Here is a 20,088-nt window from a genome sequence, read left to right as displayed (position 1 = left end):
AAAGCGATTATTAAGCCGAAAATGTTCTGGCCAAAAAAGTCAAAAATATCGTTAGGCCGAAGGAGTCGTTTAGCCAAATAGGTTCTTCTCTTTGTCTACTTCTATGGTTCTACATTTCAACTGGAACATGGACGGCTTTTCAAAGTAGTATTCTGTTAGCTGGGGCCTACAAAGCATTCGACTCCCGGTCCGGTCTAGAAAATTTTCGGGTTCGAATTTGTCTCGACTTCCTTGGGCATAAAAGTATCATCCTGACATCCTTCATGATACACGAATGCAAACAGGGCTACTTGACTAAGAAACCTCGCGATTAATAACTGTGGAAGTGCTTAATGAACACTAAGCTGCGAGGCGGCAATGCCCCAGTGGGGGATTTAAGGCCAATGAAAAAGAAGAAGAATATTATTTTTTGTATCTTTATTAAGGAGATTTTCAGCCCTAGGCTAAAAAGAAGAATCTGTTAGCAATACCTAACATATTTATTGAAAGCCCTTCCACGCCCGCCATTCCAAGAGTATGTGTCTTGTGTGCCAAGTATAATGGATAAAGTTTGTCTAGGGATGTTTCCCACTCGAAAACATCCTAAGCCGGACCATCATTGCCATTTTCGGATTGGCAATCCTAAGCTTCTCACAAGACTAACTGGAGACCCGAATAGGTCATTAGGCCAAAAACGCCGTTTGGCAGAAAGGGCTATTTGCACGAAAATGTTGTTTGCTGATAAGCCTAAAAATGTGAACGTGAAAAGTGTGAAGTGTTATATGATAATTGAGAAAAGCAATAAGAAGTGAGAAATGATAAAGGAGAAGTGAAACATTTTACATCCCACTTCTCATTCCTCCTTTCTCACTTACTGTGAAAATGCGAAGTGAAAAGTGAGAAATGATAAGTAAGAAATGAGGAGTGAGAAGTGAAAAGTGAAACGTCTCACTTCTCACTTGTCATTCATCATTTTCCCATTATTAATAATTACTTAACATTCTTCACATTCCATAATGTTAGACCAAACGGCCTTTAGACCCGTGTAACAAACGACATTTACAGTAGTATTATACTTTCGTCCACATAGCCTGTTTGCCAATATGATATTTTTGGCTCTTTTTGCCAAACGACCATTTCTATCAAACTGCATTTCGTACAAATTACTATTTCGTCCTAACGGATTTTCGGTCGTGTTAACCAAATGACATTTCCGTCTGTATCATTCGATCAGTCAAATGATATTTTTGGCCAAATGGTCTTTTCTAACCAATTTACCAAAACGACCTTTTCAGCTGTTTGCCCAAATGGATTTTTTGGCCACATGACCTATTTGACCAAATGACTTTTTCGGACAAATGACCAGTTCGACAGAATGAAATTTTCGGCAGTAAGCCTTTTCCGTCCAAATGACTATCGACTAGATAAGTTCCGGCCTAATGGTTTGTTTGGTCAAAGTGCATTTTCGATCAAACATATTTCCAAAGAAAGTGAAATGCTATGAAAAAGCAGTTCTCCATCCCTTGAAAAAAATGCAACCTGTCCCAGAGTGTATTCCCAAAGCGGTGCAAATTATTGTACATGTTCCAGATCCTTAAGAGAGGGATAAACGCAACATTGAAAACAACCGTAGAGCTACTCCACGTTGTGGTTGTTCCAACGATACATTAGAATTAGAAATATGGTGTCGGATGCACAGGTCGATGTTATATTCATGGATCTCATAGCTGCATTCAATTGCCTCGATCAGGAAAGGCAAAGCTGCATACGCTTGGTATGTTCGAGTTCTTAACTTCTTGGTGAAAGTCAAACCTCAATAACCGCCTTGTGAAAAAATTCGTAATAAAAAAAAGTCGTTCGAATTCACGAACCCATCAGACCAGCAAGTTGGGTACCTTACTATTCTCCGTATTCATGACCGATGTGGGATTGATTCTTCCACCAAAGAAATTGTGTCCGTGCCATTCATCCTGGATCGCTAGGTTAGATTTCGTTCAAAGAAAAATGGTTTGGTACACCTTGCGGAATCATCGCTGAAATGATCCAATAAACCTCCTTCATATAACAAACGTTGCCAACTACTCGATCTAGAGACCTTCAAACAAGGGCAATCTATCGTTCAGGTGTTCATCACAAACATTTCAAACCACGAGACCGACTCTTCCGAAATTTTGAATCAACTGAACTTCTACGCCACGGAGCGGACTCTTCGGTTAAGGAACATACTCCAGCTAAAAAGTCGATCATACATATGCACGACTCCATACGATTGATCTTTAGAACGAGATCTACACACTGTTCGGTTGCGATTTCATTTCGTCCACCATATTCCGGTATAGAATTAGAAGAGAGACCACAACAAGTTTTTATTGTGTAGTCGAGTAATAATTGTTTAAGAACTCTACAATGTTTGTATCTCGTATGTTAAGCAAAGTAGAGAAGAGATATAAGATTTTTAAGCCCATTTGAGCATGATCAACAAATTAGAATCCAACTGACCTTTCCTCCCATCATAAGAATAGAAAAGAATCAAGGTTTCATGCGAGATGGAAATTTTCAAATAAATAAATAAATGAACAAAAATGTTATGGAATTCTTACTTGATCCAAGAGCTATTTATGATAGAAATCTTGAAGTCCCGACCGATTTTCAGGAGCATCTACAAACTTCTAAGAATACTTACAATTATTTAAAACAAAATCTTAGGACATTTATAAATGCAGAATGCAAAAATACTCATGGCGAGAAAAATGTACCATGCTTCTCCATTTGATTGTCTATGTTCGCATAGTCCAATTTTTGTTGGATTTCCTATTGATGTGGATTAAATATGCGACTGTTTGCAGTATATAATTAAATGACGAGACGATTTTGCATTTTTTTAAACTAAAAATATTGTTTGAAATATTACACCACAAGAATGTTCATTACATTTTCCAAGTAGACCATCTTATTCGCGTTTTTTTCTCCAGAATGCGTAATCAGTACGAAAATTCAGGATATATAAAGAAAATCATTTTTGACAAAAACGTCATACATGCAACTTTTTGTTATGGGGCCTTCCTTAGCCGTACGGTAAGCTATGCGGCTACAAAGCAAGACCATGCTGAAGGTTCTGAGTTCGATCCCCGGTCCGGTATAGGAAATTTTCAGATTCGAAATTTTCTCGACTTCCCTGGGCATAAATTAATCATCATGTCAACCTCATGATATATGAATGCAAAAATGGTAACTCGACTTAGAAACCTCGCAGGCAACAACTGAGGAAGTGCTTAATGAACACTAAGGTGCGAGGGGCCAATGTTCCAGAGGGGAATGTAATGCCAATAAAAAGAAAAAGAAAAGGAATGCAACTTTTTAAACAGGAAAGAAAACTTTTTTTGTGGCTTCATAAATTCGGTCTCAGTGGCACGAGCAGTGCGCAAACATATTCCTCGACGGTAGTTTACTTGAACACTGCACTGTAGGCAAGCAAGCAGCGGCAGATGTTTCCCTCCCGTCGTGTTCAATGCACAAAGCCTCCAAGGCTGCATTTGCAAGATATGTGTGATAATAAAGAAAAGGCACTACTTTGAAGAAATATTTCATTCCGCAGAAATGTTATCCATGAGCGCTATCTGAGATGACATTAACCGATTCCGAAACGGTAGCTTCGCCAAACGAGTGGAAAACAGGGCTTGTTCGCGTCGCCGTCGTCATCGTTGGCTGTCCAACTCTTAGGTGCACCGCCAACTCGTCCTCTGGACCTGCGTCAACGAGCCACCTTGCCCTTTTACCGCTGCGTTCGGTGGTGGATTAGCCGATATTTAATATTACTGTGCACCTCAATGCCATCCTCGTTCTCACTGGATCTCGCGCAGCACTTGCTTCATTCGCATATTCACGCTATTATTATTTTTATTTTATTTCAGTACATATATTTTTCATTTTTATTGTATGATCCCAAGTAATGCTCCTGGCTGCACCTTATTATGAGTGTTGCCCACTTGCAGTTGGGGTAGGTACGTCTCTTCCAATTGCACTGCGCTCCGACCCCTATGCGTAACATTGGTAAGCACGCTTTTGAGTCGTCCTTCCAGCGAGATCTCGTTATCCGATGGATGATGTTGCTGCCGCTGCTGCTGTATCCACTATTGTAAGAAGTAGGTAGTTGCATTCTGACAGTGGATATGAGGGCCACCGTTACCGACGTTGGTTATTGCGATGCAACTTAGCCACAATTATTCCCAATCCAGGAACATCCCGCTAGGTGCTGTTGCGATACTTTGACGATATTTACAGATATTAATGGAATGCAATAAATAGAGGAAAATGTGTTTAACTCGATCCGATGGAAAATAATAAGCAATTACGTTATCGAAAAGTGGCACATCATGAAAAATTCTGGTCTTCTTTTTGGCATGGCGTTTTATACATTGAATAAGATATTATTCAAACCGAACGCAACTTTCTCTGGAGATGGAATTTCGAAAAATATGTTTCAAAAATTAGCATGAATGATCAAAACTTGTTCCTTTCAAAAGAAATTTAAAATTCATTCGTGATAACGCCGAAAGGCGATTACGCATTGGGTAATACGAACTGAAGTTTTCCACAATCGGATGTAACATCTCTAGCCTGATCTAAAGCACACCTTCACGATGCTAACCTACGGTGGACACGTGCCGCCACACATCTCTATAAACTAACAATAAACAGAAAATCTTCATTTTTTTTGAGTTAGAATATTTTAAATATGTTTGGATTTTCAACAATTATGGGTGACAAGAGCTGGCTTTATTGGTTGAAGTCGTAGAAGATTATAGTAGCGTTTTCTTAGCTTGGTCACATTGGTCACCCCTGTCTTATTGAATTGAAATAAATGGCCATGTTCTGTTAAACACATTCTGACTAATATTATTGAGTACCACGCGTCCGCTTTTCTTACTTTAATGTAAGTGGAGACTTAAGGTGCCCCACAAAATCGTAAGGTGTGTGAAGAAATCTATATTCACCTAATCTAGTTTTGCTTTATTTAGCCTTCACATAATTCATATGAAAAATTATTGAATGTCTTCTTGTCCCAGAACTGTTATGAAACCGTTTTCCTGCATATCACGAAAGACGCTGCGCTTAGTCACTCGATTCTCAAACTTTGGCAGTCGATTAGCTTGTCTCAGATTATCCAATAACAGGAAAGTGGGAAACATTCTGCTGGACTCTACCCAACATAAGTAAATAAACGAAATAAAAGTATCGAATGCATAAATTGACTTTTCCGATTTACAACCTGAAATGGCAGCTGATAATTGTCGTTTCGCTCTCTAGCCAGTAAAAAAGTTGCTCACAATTGGGCGAGAAACAGACCATTCTCCGCCACGCCAGGCGAATTCGATTCCAATTCATCCGACATAAAAATTGTTGCCCAAATGTTGCGCTGGCAGGGCAAGTCCAGCCCGAGACTATAGATATATTATACCCCGAAACAGAAATCAAAACACACACAAACCATGCGTTGAGATATTTATGAGCGAAATTTTCCCAAATGAAAATATGCTGACATACATAAAATAAAACGATATGGGAAAGCCATAAACCACATTATGTTGGGCGCCGTTGTTTGGAAATTGGTCAAATTAGTTTCCTGTTTATTTTTATATTCATTTCTCTAGTTCTTATTCGCCGACGATGCTGGCTGACTGGCTGGCCGGATTCAATTTTGCCATTGATGAGTTTTGGTTCGCATTCCGGGTTGCTTCCGATATGAAATTCTCATCTGCGCTAGAAAGTTGCGATTTAACAATTTTCCGGGCAGAACAAGCTGCGGCCATCGCTTGCCATTCGAAGCAGTAGATGCTGTAAAGATATTGACGCTTCGGTGCATTGATGCTAGGGGATGCAATCTATTTTTCTCCTCTTAAGAAATAACTTTCTGTTTTTTTTTTAAATATTAATATAGTTGCAAAATTTTAGTAAACAGAATATAATATGAAGCATGTATGATTTTTGCGAGGGACAGTGTGACTCACTTAATATTTATGTCATAAATGTTAAGAATACGAAAACATTAGAGAAATAAGGTTCGTCACTTCGTCATGTGAAGAATCATTTGCGTCCTGCACTGCTACCGGCATTCGATGGTACAGCAAGTGACCGACATTTTTGCATTCTGAACCTACCATTAGCTAAACATCTAAATCTCCATGCAGCCCATATCGGACTCCAAACCAATGCAGAGCTATTAAAACATGAGAAAAATGTTTCACCCTATCCCGATAAATCAAACCAAATAGCGTGTTTTCCTCGACGAACGTGGACAAACATTTTCGGACGTAAATTTATTGCGGTGTGTTTGTCAAAAAGTGCTCACCGGAGAAATGAACGGTCCGACGACGTCGATGTTGATGATGAGAGCCGCCCGATAGATACGACACGCAAGCGGGACTTCGCATGCTGATCTTGAAAGCTTAGCACGATATCGCTTTGAATCGCTCTTGGGACACAAGAATGCGTTTTTACTTCTTGACTCCTTTATTTTCCTTCCTTGCCGGTGATGTTCGAGTCTGTCGTATATTGATATGCGTACTTTGATAATCTTTTTATTTTATTAAACTTTATGGAATGACGACAAGATTTGTCACCTATACTAAGAGACCTTGTTGTTGACAAAAAATCAAAAACCAGGATGACCTCGTATACACTGGTCAGCTGTTCTGCTTTGTTTCCAAATGAAAGTACGGCAAAAAGTTCCAACTGAAAACTTATTTCCTTCAATCATACGATGTAGAGAACACACTGATCAAACTTTGAACTAGGTTAATTGAGCAAAATGTAATCAAGTAAGTGCTGATGCATAGTTATTATTTGACTCATTTGAGTGTTATAATGTGCCTTATTATACACTTTGCTTCTATTGGGAAAAGTAGGTCGTTTTTTAGGAATGTTTTTTGAGTGAAGATACTATGATACGGAGGCGTCTTTTTTTCATATGGCTCGATTCCATCCTATAAGTCCACATCGGTTTATAGAACGTCGACACATGATGGGCCGACTATTATACGGTTTCTCCATTAGATAGCGCTTTTCAAGTATTCTCCGACGTTGAAAGTTTATTACTCCTGGAAGGATGTGCGCTCTGGCATACCATATCTTAGAAGATTATACAACATTTTTGTAAGACTACCAGGGCATTTGAGAAATTTATTCATCACTTGCGAGGTAATCCCAAACACGCCGAGACGACAGCGACGACCCAAGTTTAGTTCGAATGTTCAACCTGTATAAGGAAGGTGTACGTACGTACATATCGAGAGATACTGAAAGAAATGAGACACATTCGCGAAGCGTGGGGGGTAAGACACCAACAACAGCAGCAACAAAAAAGAAACTCCGTTGCGCTAAATAATGTTATTTACGACACAAATGTTTCATTTTATGAAAGAAGACTGCGGCTGGAACGACGAGAAGAAATTTTTGCACTGTTGCACAAGTCATTCGCTTGCTCCATGCATATGACCATCAGCTTCATTAGTATACGCTTTATTCGAACTTCGAATTGTGAAAATTGTTTCCCCTCACTTGCAGCGAGCAGCTTATAACAGACACGTATCTCTTTAATTATTCTGCAAGAACTCAAACTGTGATATTTATAATGGTTTTCACACTCTTTCCCTCTTCATACGTGAGCGTAGTGGAGAAATATTTAAATAAAACTCTCGTAAATTCGTGGATTCCAGTGCCTTTGTGAATATTTTTTGCACACATTTCACATCGCCTCTGCCCACCCTCATCATTTCGAATCAGTCATGGGAAGGACCGATGCGTTTCGAGTGAGCTCCCAAAACCTGCGTAAACAAATCCGTCTCGAGTCGAGACTCGACTCGACGACGTCGACAACAGTACGCGAAATGCATTCTCAATACCCTTGCTCGGCTGCAGCAGCGCGGGGTGCGAGAAGTGCAAGACGAAAGATCACTGACACCGATGACATTCCGGATCTGAGCTTGTAGGCAGCAGTCGTATTTCTTGTGCCATCTACTCAAACATGACTCATCAACATCTATTTCGTATTAAGCCCTGATGACACTCTGGAGCACTCTTTCACCGCCATCCGTCGTCCTAGAAGGTTGCAGCCGGGATGGATGGCGATGAGCCATCAGTTCATGTGAAGTGTGCGGAGGTACGCGTGTCATACACGTATATTGCTTTTACTATTATTTCAGAGGTTAGAATGATTTTATAGTCCCTTGATGGTTTCACCTGTTTGTGTCGCTCATAAATTGCATAGGATATAATGGAAAGATATAAAATAATCAGAAAAATTGTCACTTATTTGCACGCAGTTTGTTATGGAGACGATAATTCGTCACAATACACAACATGGGTAGAGATTGAAACCCAGTTACGTGGGAAAATTAGAAATGTGTTTATAGATGTGTCATATCCCGGGCAGAAGGTCTTAACAAAATTATATCAACATATGTTATTATGTTATACTAAATTTCTGGAAAATAATTTGTTAGTTAGGATGTTGATAAAATATCCAAATTTATATCAAAATTTACTATATTTAAAACAAAAATCTTTCAAATTTTGTTACCACAAAAATAACATATTTTGTTAAAAATTTATAACAAAATCAGGTACAAAATATACTGTTTATTGTACAATTGAAAGTTTTTACATGTCATGATAGGTCTCCAGATTGTGTCCAACAATCACAAATATTTGACTTTATCTGGACAAGATTATTTTTAAGAACATGAAACTAAGTCCATTACAAATTAGGCAAGCTTTTCAAATTATATCAGCGTTGTGATTTCTATTGGTAGGAGATTTTGCAACATCAATTCGTATTGCCTACTTTTGGGCAATTTGGCGTTAAGCATGTTTTAATTCACATTGTTATAAACTTTTATTCAAAATTTGAAGAATAAAGGCTACCAAGATCAAAATTTAAGTTATAAATTAGGTCCGATCTGCGATTTCGGCGTGACTTATTTTGTAAACAAACATTGGAAGGCGGATTCCTTCTAGAGCAAGCATCCCCTTATAAAACAACGGTATGCATCCGACAGAATAAGCTTTTCTCTATCAGGTAAGGGGATTTGTTTTGGAGGGAAACGCTTACATTCAACTTAATCCGCAAAACAAAAAAAAACAACAGAAAAAACAAAACAAAGCAAGTTTTCCCCACTTTTCCAACACTGAGGCTCATTTCTGATGCGGATTCTCATAAAGAATTGTAAAAAAAATATGGTTGAGTGTATCTGATTAGGATTTTTTGAACAATATCTATACAACTTTCAGCATCTCAAATATTTGAATAATCAAAAATGGCACCGCCTACGTTCTTGCAGTCAGTTAAAAAAATGGAATAAATGATATCAGGCCATTAGACCGAATAGTGATGAAGGAGAATGGTACAATTGCATCATTATATCTTCTTATCATTTTTTTGTTCCTTCTATTTCACTTTTCACTTCTCATTTCTCCCCTTCTCACTCCTCACTTTTAACACTTCTCAGCAGTGTTGGTAGAATCATACTCAAATCTCAATCATCAAGGCTACATGCACGAGCTTACTCGCTTGCGATTCTGTAGGGAGAGCATCACGCTTGAGTTTTTCTAACAGAACCCGAGTAGACGAAAATAGCTCAATAATATCAAATGTTGATAAGATAGCAAAATGAGATATGGACATTATTGATAGAAGAGATAAAATATCAGACGAAAATATAAATATTTTGCACTAAAATATCATGAGAAGATCTGCTATTTGTAATAAGTAATCAATATCATATGCCATTAGTTTGTTCTTATCCATAGCATATCTTGATATTTAAATGATATTTCGATGCAAATTTTTGATATTGTTGCCTGTTCTTTTATATCTTATATCAATCAAGTCCATATCATGTTGTGTTATTCTGTTCATGGCTTCTGCCCGGGAATCGCATCGATTCGCTCACTCGCCGAAAAATGATTTCGCTCTAAAAAGCGTGTAAACGCAATCGAGACGTATGTTTTGTTTACATATGGATTTATTAGTCATTGTTTGAAGCAAAAAAAGTTAATTCAATGCATTCAACTATGGAGAACACGTAAAAATCATGCAATGATACAAATCGCGATCCGAATCATGAGTGATTCTCTGGGCCATGATTCTGATGGGATTTGACTCATGCATGATTTAAATCGCCGGCGAGATTTAAGAATTTGAGATTTTACCAACAATGCTTCTCACTTCTTACTTCTAAATATTCACTTTTCACTTCTTACTCTCCACCGTTCCATGACCGTTCGACTTAATTATTGTTCGACTTAGTGATTTAGCACGGCACAATCCATTAAATGGAAACGTGCCGTGAAAAAAAAAACTTACCCGGTGGCTCCAAGCTCCAAGCAAGCTCTTATAATTTTTTATTTATAAAAATCATAGGTATATCGATATACTTACTTATGGCTCCTGTAAACCCCGAGTGGTGCAAAGGGCCGACTTGAAAGATCTCCATCCAGTGCGATGTCCAGCTATCTCCTTATGGTGTTGCCAAGTTGGATTTCGGTCTACTTTTTTTAGTTCTTCATGAAGACTACGTCGCCATGAGCCTCTGGGTCTACATCTGCTGCGATATCCAGCTGGGTTCCAGTCTAATGCTTGTTTACAGATTTCATTTCCGCCGCTACGTAAGGTGTGGCCGACCCAGCCCCATTTCCGTTCCAGAATTTTAGTTGTCAGTTCGGCCTCTGGTGACAACGACGATGACGCTCATTGCTTGAGATTCAGTTGTGAGGTCACCAGACCCGAATTATGTGCTTCAGCATCACAGATTTCACGTTAGAATTAAAAATTTGGACTTGGAAATTTTGGATGCTTTTACTTATCTGCCTGTTTTTAGACATTTCCTAAACTTGTTGTTTTCTTGGTACTCGTCGGACACCTTTTGACTACTAAGATGTTGAGAGATTTCAACATTTCTTCCTGATTGCCTGGCTACTGGAAGCTGAAGGAAGTCGCCGATTTAGTTTTGTTGACGTTGATGTTTAAACTTGCCGAAAGGGAGCGCTTGCCATGGTCGTTAAGCTTACTCTGCATATCAGAACACCGTTGAGATAGAAAAGCAATGTCATCCACCGATTCAAAGTCATTTTTAGTTATAGGCTACCGTAGCAGCCCACGGTTTGGTTCACGGTTAATCGCACCTTCCAGAATCTCGTCGTTTGCGATGAGGAACAGTAGCGGTAATGGAAAACATGTTTGCTTCCCATCAGCCACGATCTGGAACTAGGTCCCGTTGTGCAGCCCTTTCCACGAGAAGGCCTCGCACTGTGCCTCGATTAGACCAAAAAATTTCTCAGGAACTCGTTTGTGTCTCAGGGTGTCCCACATATTTTCGTGATTGAGACGGTCGAAAACTTTTTCGTTATCTATGGAAATTAAATAAAGGGACTTTTGGAATTCGTTGTCCTGCTCCACAACAATATGGTCCATACATGATCTTCTGGCACGAATCGTGAACGTGTGTTTTTTATCTTTCGATAATCGTGCATCTCGTTGCAAATTGGAAAATCACGCCCAGTAGTTTGAAGTCGCCAACCGTGACCCAAACTCGGTCTAGTCTGCTTGCGGCCAAACAATTCGGATTCGACAGAATTAGAAGAGCAACGTCTTCGTGGCTTCAGCGATTGAATCTCTGCGCCTGTCCGGACGATAACGAAAATTTTGCCTCGCATGTCGATGAACTCCATTTTATATCCTGGCCCGAGGGTAAGCCGTCATAAAGTCACGTGGATCGTTGGCGGTACATGTGAAGCTCCTAGTACCCGTTGGCTCAGTGTATGTAAGGTACCAGCTTCCTGCTGCACATCACTGCTACAGAACCATGTTGTCGAAAAAGCCTTACCACCGCTTTCGACACAAATACGGCACTTCCTAAAATTATGGCAGGCAACCTCCGTCTCTGTCAACACCTCGCATCGTAAGTCTTGTCCGTAACCTACATCATCATGACGACGTATAGCCTTCTGCCCCAGGAGTATTCGACCATCGTCGTCATCGCGAAGCCTCGGCCACCTTCTTCTCCGCTAACTCCTCGCATCGCAAGTCTCGTCTTTCAGCTACGTCATCCAGGCCCACTATTCACTATCCGGTTCAGCCATCCGCCCCAAGAGTAGTATTAAAAGAAAGCGTTAGTCAGAATTATTTTGCTTCAGGACTCCTGTATCCGAAACTCTGCAGTACGGAAAACGCCCGGAGACCCAGGAGACAAAAGAAGGCCTTGGAAGCGGCCCTTGACTCAAGACTAGCTGCTTGGGACTTGGACGGGAACTGTGCAGTTTCTTCCAGGGTCAATCCGATTCAGTGCATATTGGTGTAGGAAATCCAACCGGCGTTTAGCAGGTTGTGATGCACTACAAGCAGAGTATTTTTGTTTTTCAAAATGAGATGTATTCTGGGAAAAATGGATTTCCCTCAAAACATATGAGAAACCATCTACAAAAATTGCAAGAATATTTTGTTTTGTTATCCTTTTGGAGAAAAAAATCTGTCGAAAGATCTCATATAGCGTTTTATTTGAAATCCGTAGAGGACGGGTTTATATTAGAAGTTTTATCATACCTACAACGGTTTCGGCTATAGTCGTCTACCAGTTCAGAAAAACACTGAACAGATTCTCTTTTCGATGTCAAATTTGTAACCAACCCATGCATGATGCATGTGCCGTCTTATGAGCAAGGACGGATTGTCTAAGCTAATTTTTAAATGTATTTGAATATTGGAAGCGTACCCCGTAAGCCTGATTTCCACCGCATGAAATTTATTTTGCAAAAGCGGCGAAACCAAACCTTGAAATCGCAAACGCTGATTGATCAGTGGTTTCTAACGATATGAGGAAATGTCTTCTGTACTGAAACAATCAATTTCTTAGAAAGTATATTTTACAACGTCTGTTTTACCATAATACGAAACTCATGACAAAGCTATCGAGCAAAAATACCACTGCATCTATAGAATGTTCAGTAAAGCATGTGGAATTCCAGTGCACAATTACATACCAGTACCCATAGTGAAACTGCACACAATATAGAATTATTAATCTTTTTTGAAAGAATGAAGAGGAAAGGGAAAAATCTGTGTTCTGTGAATGCGGTAGCTGATAAAATTTTATGTATCTATGTTTACTTCCAAATATTGACAACTGTCGGTATCAATCAATCACTCTTTTAATTAAATTATTGTTGTATTTGAATTTGCAATCAAACCTAGGACCGGGCTTGTACGGTGCTCGGGCAGGCATTCCAACTAGCGGATGGATGGACGGGGAGGCGTCGGAAGGGTTGAGTGATGATTTATAGGTGGCGATACTCGCCGCGCGATGTGATTTTGTTTTCTTTTTCCAGCGTCTGCCTGCCAAGAGTTAAATCATCTAATGAAAAGCTATTCTTCATTCTTTGCTCTAATACCGTTTTTCCATTCATTCGTCAAACATTCCGATGCGGCCGGTCGCCGGTTATCAGTTGTTTATTGACAACGGATGGCACAAATCGGTCGCACCCGTTCACCGTACTGTCACACACCAATGATCTGTAAATCTTCCAGGGAATTACTCGTCACTTTTGGGAACGCGAATGCACATACAGGTATCGACTTCGATGAGCTATAAATAATATCGGACGATAATTCTACACTTCATCACCAGGCCGTATTTGATGTTAGATTGAATACAGGACTACGCTTCACTTTGATTAGACCCCACGGATGTTTTTAGAGAAAAAAATATAGTTTTGGAATTAGATTTCGACAGATTTCGAGATACGACGAACTGGGTAGGTGTCTGTTTGTCCGTATGTGTGTGCACAAATGCCACGAAAAATATTAATAATATTATTATTAATAGTATTAGTAGTAATTGATAACTTTTGGTCTTTTGGTGAAAGACTATAAAGAGAATAGTTTATAATAGTTTAAACTAGTGTCTTGGATGAATGTGAGAAAGATAGAATCACTACTAGGTGGAAGTGGCTATGTTATACCAAAAAAGGGAGAAAATGTATATTTCATGGAAAATAATTCTGCATGTGATTAAAATGATTTGAGCTAGTACTTGCCTTCGTTGGATATCCTAAAAGAAGAACTTAGAAGAACATTATTACTTCAAGGTCAAACCATGTCTAATTGCGGAATGATTTCCTCTCCTTGAGTCCATTCTGCACCAGATACGGCTTTATGGCATAATTTAAATTAAGTATCATCACCGGAATCACTAACCAACCCATTCGTACGTCATTGCGACGCGATAGGATTACTGGTTATCGTCACGGACGACCGAAGCCGTTCAGTTCCGTCCCCCAGCGCAGCGGTAGGAAAACCCCTTATGCAGCACATTTTCTACCCGGACAGAATCAGACTTGTACAAGGAATAGGGAAGGGGGGGTCGGTGGTGTAACTGTTTTTAATTTTCCGAGTCAGTCCCTCCGAAACATTAAACACACACGGCAGCAAAATTTAGCCGCTGACTGGCCACATCCCAGCCGGTGTGATCCAATCTCAGTCAGCAAGCAGGCTGGCAGTGGACCACTGACTGTTTGGTAGATAAATATATTTATTTAATCTGAATAAATATTGTAATATGTACATTATAGGCATTAAGATTCATTAAAAATAGCCTAGGGTAGCAGAATCCTGACAAAGCTTAACAATTTCGCCTGCCTCCCACGTCCGGAGAAAGCCATGGAATAAAGGGGAAAACGGGCGGCAGTCAGTGGACGTGTTTATCGGCGAATGGCACACAAGGCTGAAGCGGCCTCTAATTGAGCGGAGTGATTTAGGGAGCCCCTTTTCTTGGGTGTTTGTGTGCTGTAGGAATGCTCCTTCAACCGTACTGTGGGTCGGAAAGTAGGAGAAATACATCTTTTGGGAAAGATAGACACGGATTTCGGCACGCCAAGAAAATCCATAGATAATGGATTTCTTGACATTCAAAGCCAAACAAGGTATTACAGCGTAACTGTGCAGTTTTGTTGTAAGAGTATTCTTCCTGAATTTGTAATCTGACGCAACTCATGAATGTGCCAATTTTTAAGTAACGTGAGAACTAGATCTTAATGAATAATATTACTACTAGTAAAAATATGAATACCAAAAAAACCCTTGATACCATTATTGTGTTAATAACTTATTTTTACCTAATTTGTACTTCACCAACAATTTTATAGAATCTTTCAAATGGTCAATATAAGCAAATATAAAACACATACACGCTGCTGCAGTAAACCTGTTTGTAGTTTTAGGGTTGATTACAGCGGAGCCGATGTCATGTTTGCGGTGTAGTTCCTCACCCTCAAGATTTCAAGCATAACAAATGAGACCAGAGTGAAGAACTATGCGCACTGAAACGTAGTCGAATTGTTGGGTAAAAATCACGGCCCGACGGACAAGTAATTTAAGATTTATCATATAATGTGTTTAGTGCACATTTGATCCATTTAGATAGCATATTTATTCCATCTGTGAAAAGGGGTGCATAATCCTATTATCTTTTGCCACAGGCGAGAGAGATCGCACCAGTCCGATAATGGTGAGGATGGCTCGCTTTGCTCGTAACCACCCCGACTTTCCAACGGGAATTTGCAAGCCTAATCGTATTCATAAAATAATTCGACGGCAGCCTCCCTAGGCTAGGACGGTGGCCCTTCCTCAATTGGATTGTGCGTGAAAATAGTCTTAAATATTCCATAACTGGTCAATTAACAGAGAATTACGTTTTTTCTTCTTTTTCTTATAATTACAGGTGATGCGAGTAATACGAGTATCGGAAGTGGGGAAGGCACGGGGGAGGAGGATGACGATTCCAACGGTAAAAAGAACCAGAAAAAGCGTGGTATATTTCCTAAGGTGGCAACTAATATTCTAAGAGCGTGGCTGTTTCAACATCTAACGGTGAGTCATACTTGTTTACATTACGGTATTAATTTCCTAGCTCGATGATTACTGTGCGAAGGCGATATCTTTGTCTTGCCGAGATGGATTATTGATTTAATCCAATGTTACTGAACTGCCATTAAGTGATTAAATCAGTTGGCTCGCTTGTTTGGCGACAGCATTGACCACGCTAATATTTAAACAATGCTCAATGTTTTGTGCCTGCAGATACAAAAGTGCAACGTACGAGTTCTAAAAGGGTTGATATGTTGAACTTACCCTATTTAACAACATCTTTTTATACAAGCCAACAACTTGTGAGATATACGATATGCCGACTGTGTATTACATGTGAGCATTATATGATGTTTTCATGCATTTTTTATTGATAAATATAGAGATATAATTTTGTTTCTTTCATACAAATTCAAGGTAAATTCAATATGATTTCGATTATATTTATTTTTTTAATGCTTTTCATCCTGTTTTATATGAATTGTTGTTTTCTACATAACTATTTATGTGATTTTTTTTATTGATTTTAAAAACGATTTTAAAGGTTATAAAAATCTTATGATGATTGTGTGATAATAAAGTTTTATTTCTAAGACCCTTGGCAATATCCCAGTGGGGATGAAATGTCAGCAAAGAAGATGAAGTCATGAAGTGTCATTTCCATGTGAATACAGTTTCATTTTTATAACCACTTCATGATTTCTTAATGATTCTTATTGTTCGAATGAATTCTTAATTAACCCCTTCATTATTACAATTACCATAATTTATATAAATATCATCTTGCATTTCTCATGTTTGATAACACAATTAATTTAGGCAAATATGAACGCCACAAGGTTTCAGTATTTTTTTTTCTACTAACGTGCGACTGTTGGACCGAATAGGTCATACTGCTGAAAATGTCGTTTGAGCCAAAAAGGTCATATTGCCGAACATTTCGTTTGGCGGAACTAGACCGAAGATATCGTTTAGCCAAACAAGTCATTTAGCCAAAAATGCCGTTTGGCTAAATCGGTCATTTGAAAGAAAGGCCATTTGGCCGAACGGGTTATACGGCCGAAAATGTCATTTGGATGAACTGATCATATTGCTGAAAATGTCATTTGCCCGAACAAACCATTTCGCCGAAAAAGTCGCTTGGCCGAATAGCTCATTTGGTCCTGAAATGGTCCTTTGGCAAAAAGCCTCCTCCTTCTCCTCATCAACGGCTCAACTCAAACTCGAAAGGGTAATGTGGCCGAAAATGTTGCTTGACCGAACAGGTCACAAAACCAAAAATATCATTTGGCCAAACCATCTGAAATGTCTTTTGCTGAGTGTATCATATAGCCAAAAAATCGCATAGTAAATGTGAATAGTGCAAAGTGATAATTAAGAAGTAAAAAATAAACATGAAAAATGATAAGAAAATTATTTTGAGCTTTTTAGTGGAATGTCTTCACTTGTCATAAGACGAGTTAATACAATCCCATTGAATTCCACCACTTAACTGTATCTTGACAGACACGTATTTCGACCTCAACAGTAAGGCCGTCTTCAGTGTCTCGTACTTGACTCGACTTATTAACTCGTCTTATGACAAATGAAAAATGAGAAGAAAGAGAAAAGAGAAATAAGAAATGGGTCATTCATCTCATTTCTCACTTCTTATTTCTCACTTCTGCATTTCTCACTTTACACTTCTCATTTTTGACTTCTCACTTCGCACTTTTTACATGAGAAGTATGAAGTGAGACGTCTCACTTGCAACTTCTTATTTCTCATTTCTCACTTCCTACTTCTCACTTCAAAGAAGTGAGAAGCGTAAAATGTGAAGTAAAAATGAGCAGTGAGAAGCGAGATGTCTTTCTTCTTGCTTCTCCACATTTAGCACATCTCACTGTAAACAGTAACAATTAGAAGTGAGAAACGAGGAGTGAGAAGTGTTAATGACGTTTCACTTCTCATTTCTTTCTTCCCATTTCTAAATTATCATGAATCACTTCACACTTTTCACATTTACCAGATATCGGCCAAACAACAGTTTTGTTCAGTAAACGACACTTAAGGTCGTATAATTTGGTCATCGAAGCGACATTCTCGGCCATACGAACCGGCTAAATGAAATTTTCGGATTCATTGCCCTTTCTACCAAACGACCATTTCAACTAAATTGTATTTTTGGATAAATGACCTATTGCGTCTAATGGCATTTTAGGTCGGATGACCCGTTAAATGTCCCTTTTTGTCGAATGGCATTTTCGATCAAATGGCCTGTTAGACAGAAACTTTTTTATCGGTCAACTGTCAGTACGGCGAAACGACGACATCCACCCGTAGGTCCACTTGGGCCAAATGGCATTCGGCCTAACGACTTTCGACCAAACGACCCTTCCTTAATTTTTACATGAACTGCATATCGATTTTTTGTCATCCTTCGGTAAAAGTTATGAATATTTGGCGATTGATAAAATTGTAAAATTTGTAATCTTCAAGCTGAAATGAAAGCGTTTCTATCCAGAAACATGTACATTTTAAATCGAATGGCAAGAATCATATTCCCTCTGACCTTCTAGCAAAAAGCACACCAAACCCAAAAACCGTGCGGCATATTTCTGCCCACCCTTAACCAGGCTTTAAAATGTCCCCTTTTTGCAGACGGTCGGCGAAATGTGTTTATAATCATCTACCGGTAATTATTGTCACGTGACAGTTTTTTATGCCAAGGGATTAAAAAGGTACGACAAGTTTCATTCCGGCGAATGGCATTCGGGATAAGCGATATACGCTAGCGTTTAGGGGGCGTACCATCCCGGAGACATTCGCGCCTGCAGTCATCGGACGGGCTCCTGTGGCATGAGGGATGGATGATAGCGTACCTAGCGTCGGTAATATGGTGGAGAACCGTGAGGCAAAAAGTCACAGCCTGGGTTCGCTGGATGACTGACTCTGAAGGAAGGGTCCACGAGACATACCGAAGATGGAATGGCGTAGAAAATGTAGTGTTTATCTGTCTATCTATCGTATCGTATCTATCTAAATGTACATAAATTTATAATGTGAATGAATTCAAAGCCGAAGTACACACATAGAGAAGAGAAAGATAGGAAAAAGTATTCTACTTTTGTCGTGTTGCAATTTCATTAAATTCTAACACCCTCAATAAATCACTCAGGCATCCACTTGCTACCTTTCCCATCCCGTCAGTTTGGTTGAGAAGTATCTAACTGCTTTCCGTTCAGATACAGGGTGGCGGATAACGTTACTGCTGGTACTGGAGTGAATTGGAAGTCACTTTTGAAATGTTCGGAATTTCAATATTCTAAATGTGATAATAAGCCATTTTTAAACATTGCCCAATGCTGAAAGTAATTTGCAATCGATTTAAATTCGCAGTTCTTTCAAATGAAGAATCAGATCATTTTGACGGTTTTGAAAAAGATGGAAACTTGCCTGACTGCGATATTATGGAAACAAGTTGTTAATATAACAGTCAAATTTGGTCCAAGAGTTCGAAAGTTAGAGAGCTCTTCTTGTTTCAAACCGCTTGGTAGTTATTGACCAGTTCGATTCATTTTCACCTCCCTAGCAACATTTTGGTTTTATACTGGTTTTATAACACTCTTGTAGAGTAAATTATGGTCTTCAATAGCGTATAAAACTTAAAATGTTACTTGGGCTGTAAGAAGCCCAACCAGGTTAGTTTACTATTATCAATAGGATAAATTGAATAAAAAATCCATAAACAATCTTTCCGATTCAGCACGTAATAATTTTAAGAGAAAAACGAGCAATGGGTAATGTTTTCATCATAACCGCGAGTAGACGTAGGACTTGTATAAACGTAACGTATTTACATTTAACTTTTAACTTTTCGATCTATAGAGTTTGATTATAGGTATTGATATTGGAAAGACAACTTCCATGCTGTGTTGAATTATTAGCAATTTGTGTATTCAAAACTTCTGGAAATAAAACTAATAATTAAATACATAATAAGAATTGCTTTGTTTCTAACTATTAAGCCCTTATTTACTTAAGCAAGTGTAGGGCATTTATAGATCTCTTATTGATGATAGTATTTGAAGTTAAACAATTCTATTTATAAAATTTTCAGACTTGGGCAAAATGTGCTATTTTGGGGGAACTGTCCCGTTTTCCAAACAAAGAAATGCAACACCAATTTTGTTGCTTCTTTTTGCTACCATGCG

The 20,088-nt window shown here is 38.9% G+C and overlaps 1 protein-coding gene across 1 annotated transcript in view; it reads left to right on the top strand.

Moving 5' to 3' along the window:
* LOC134206638 (homeobox protein homothorax-like) overlaps window positions 1-20,088 on the top strand; it is a 240,411-nt gene that overhangs the window by 113,180 nt on the left and 107,143 nt on the right. The window contains exon 5 of the mRNA XM_062682368.1: window positions 15,750-15,898. Coding sequence (XP_062538352.1) covers window positions 15,750-15,898 — 149 coding nt within the window. The remainder of the gene's footprint in view (window positions 1-15,749; window positions 15,899-20,088) is intronic.

The sequence above is a fragment of the Armigeres subalbatus genome, chromosome 1 (assembly GCF_024139115.2).
Source record: "Armigeres subalbatus isolate Guangzhou_Male chromosome 1, GZ_Asu_2, whole genome shotgun sequence".
NCBI lineage: Eukaryota > Metazoa > Arthropoda > Insecta > Diptera > Culicidae > Armigeres > Armigeres subalbatus.
Note: the sequence above shows the minus strand (reverse complement) of the source record. Positions and strands in the feature narration are given on the sequence as shown.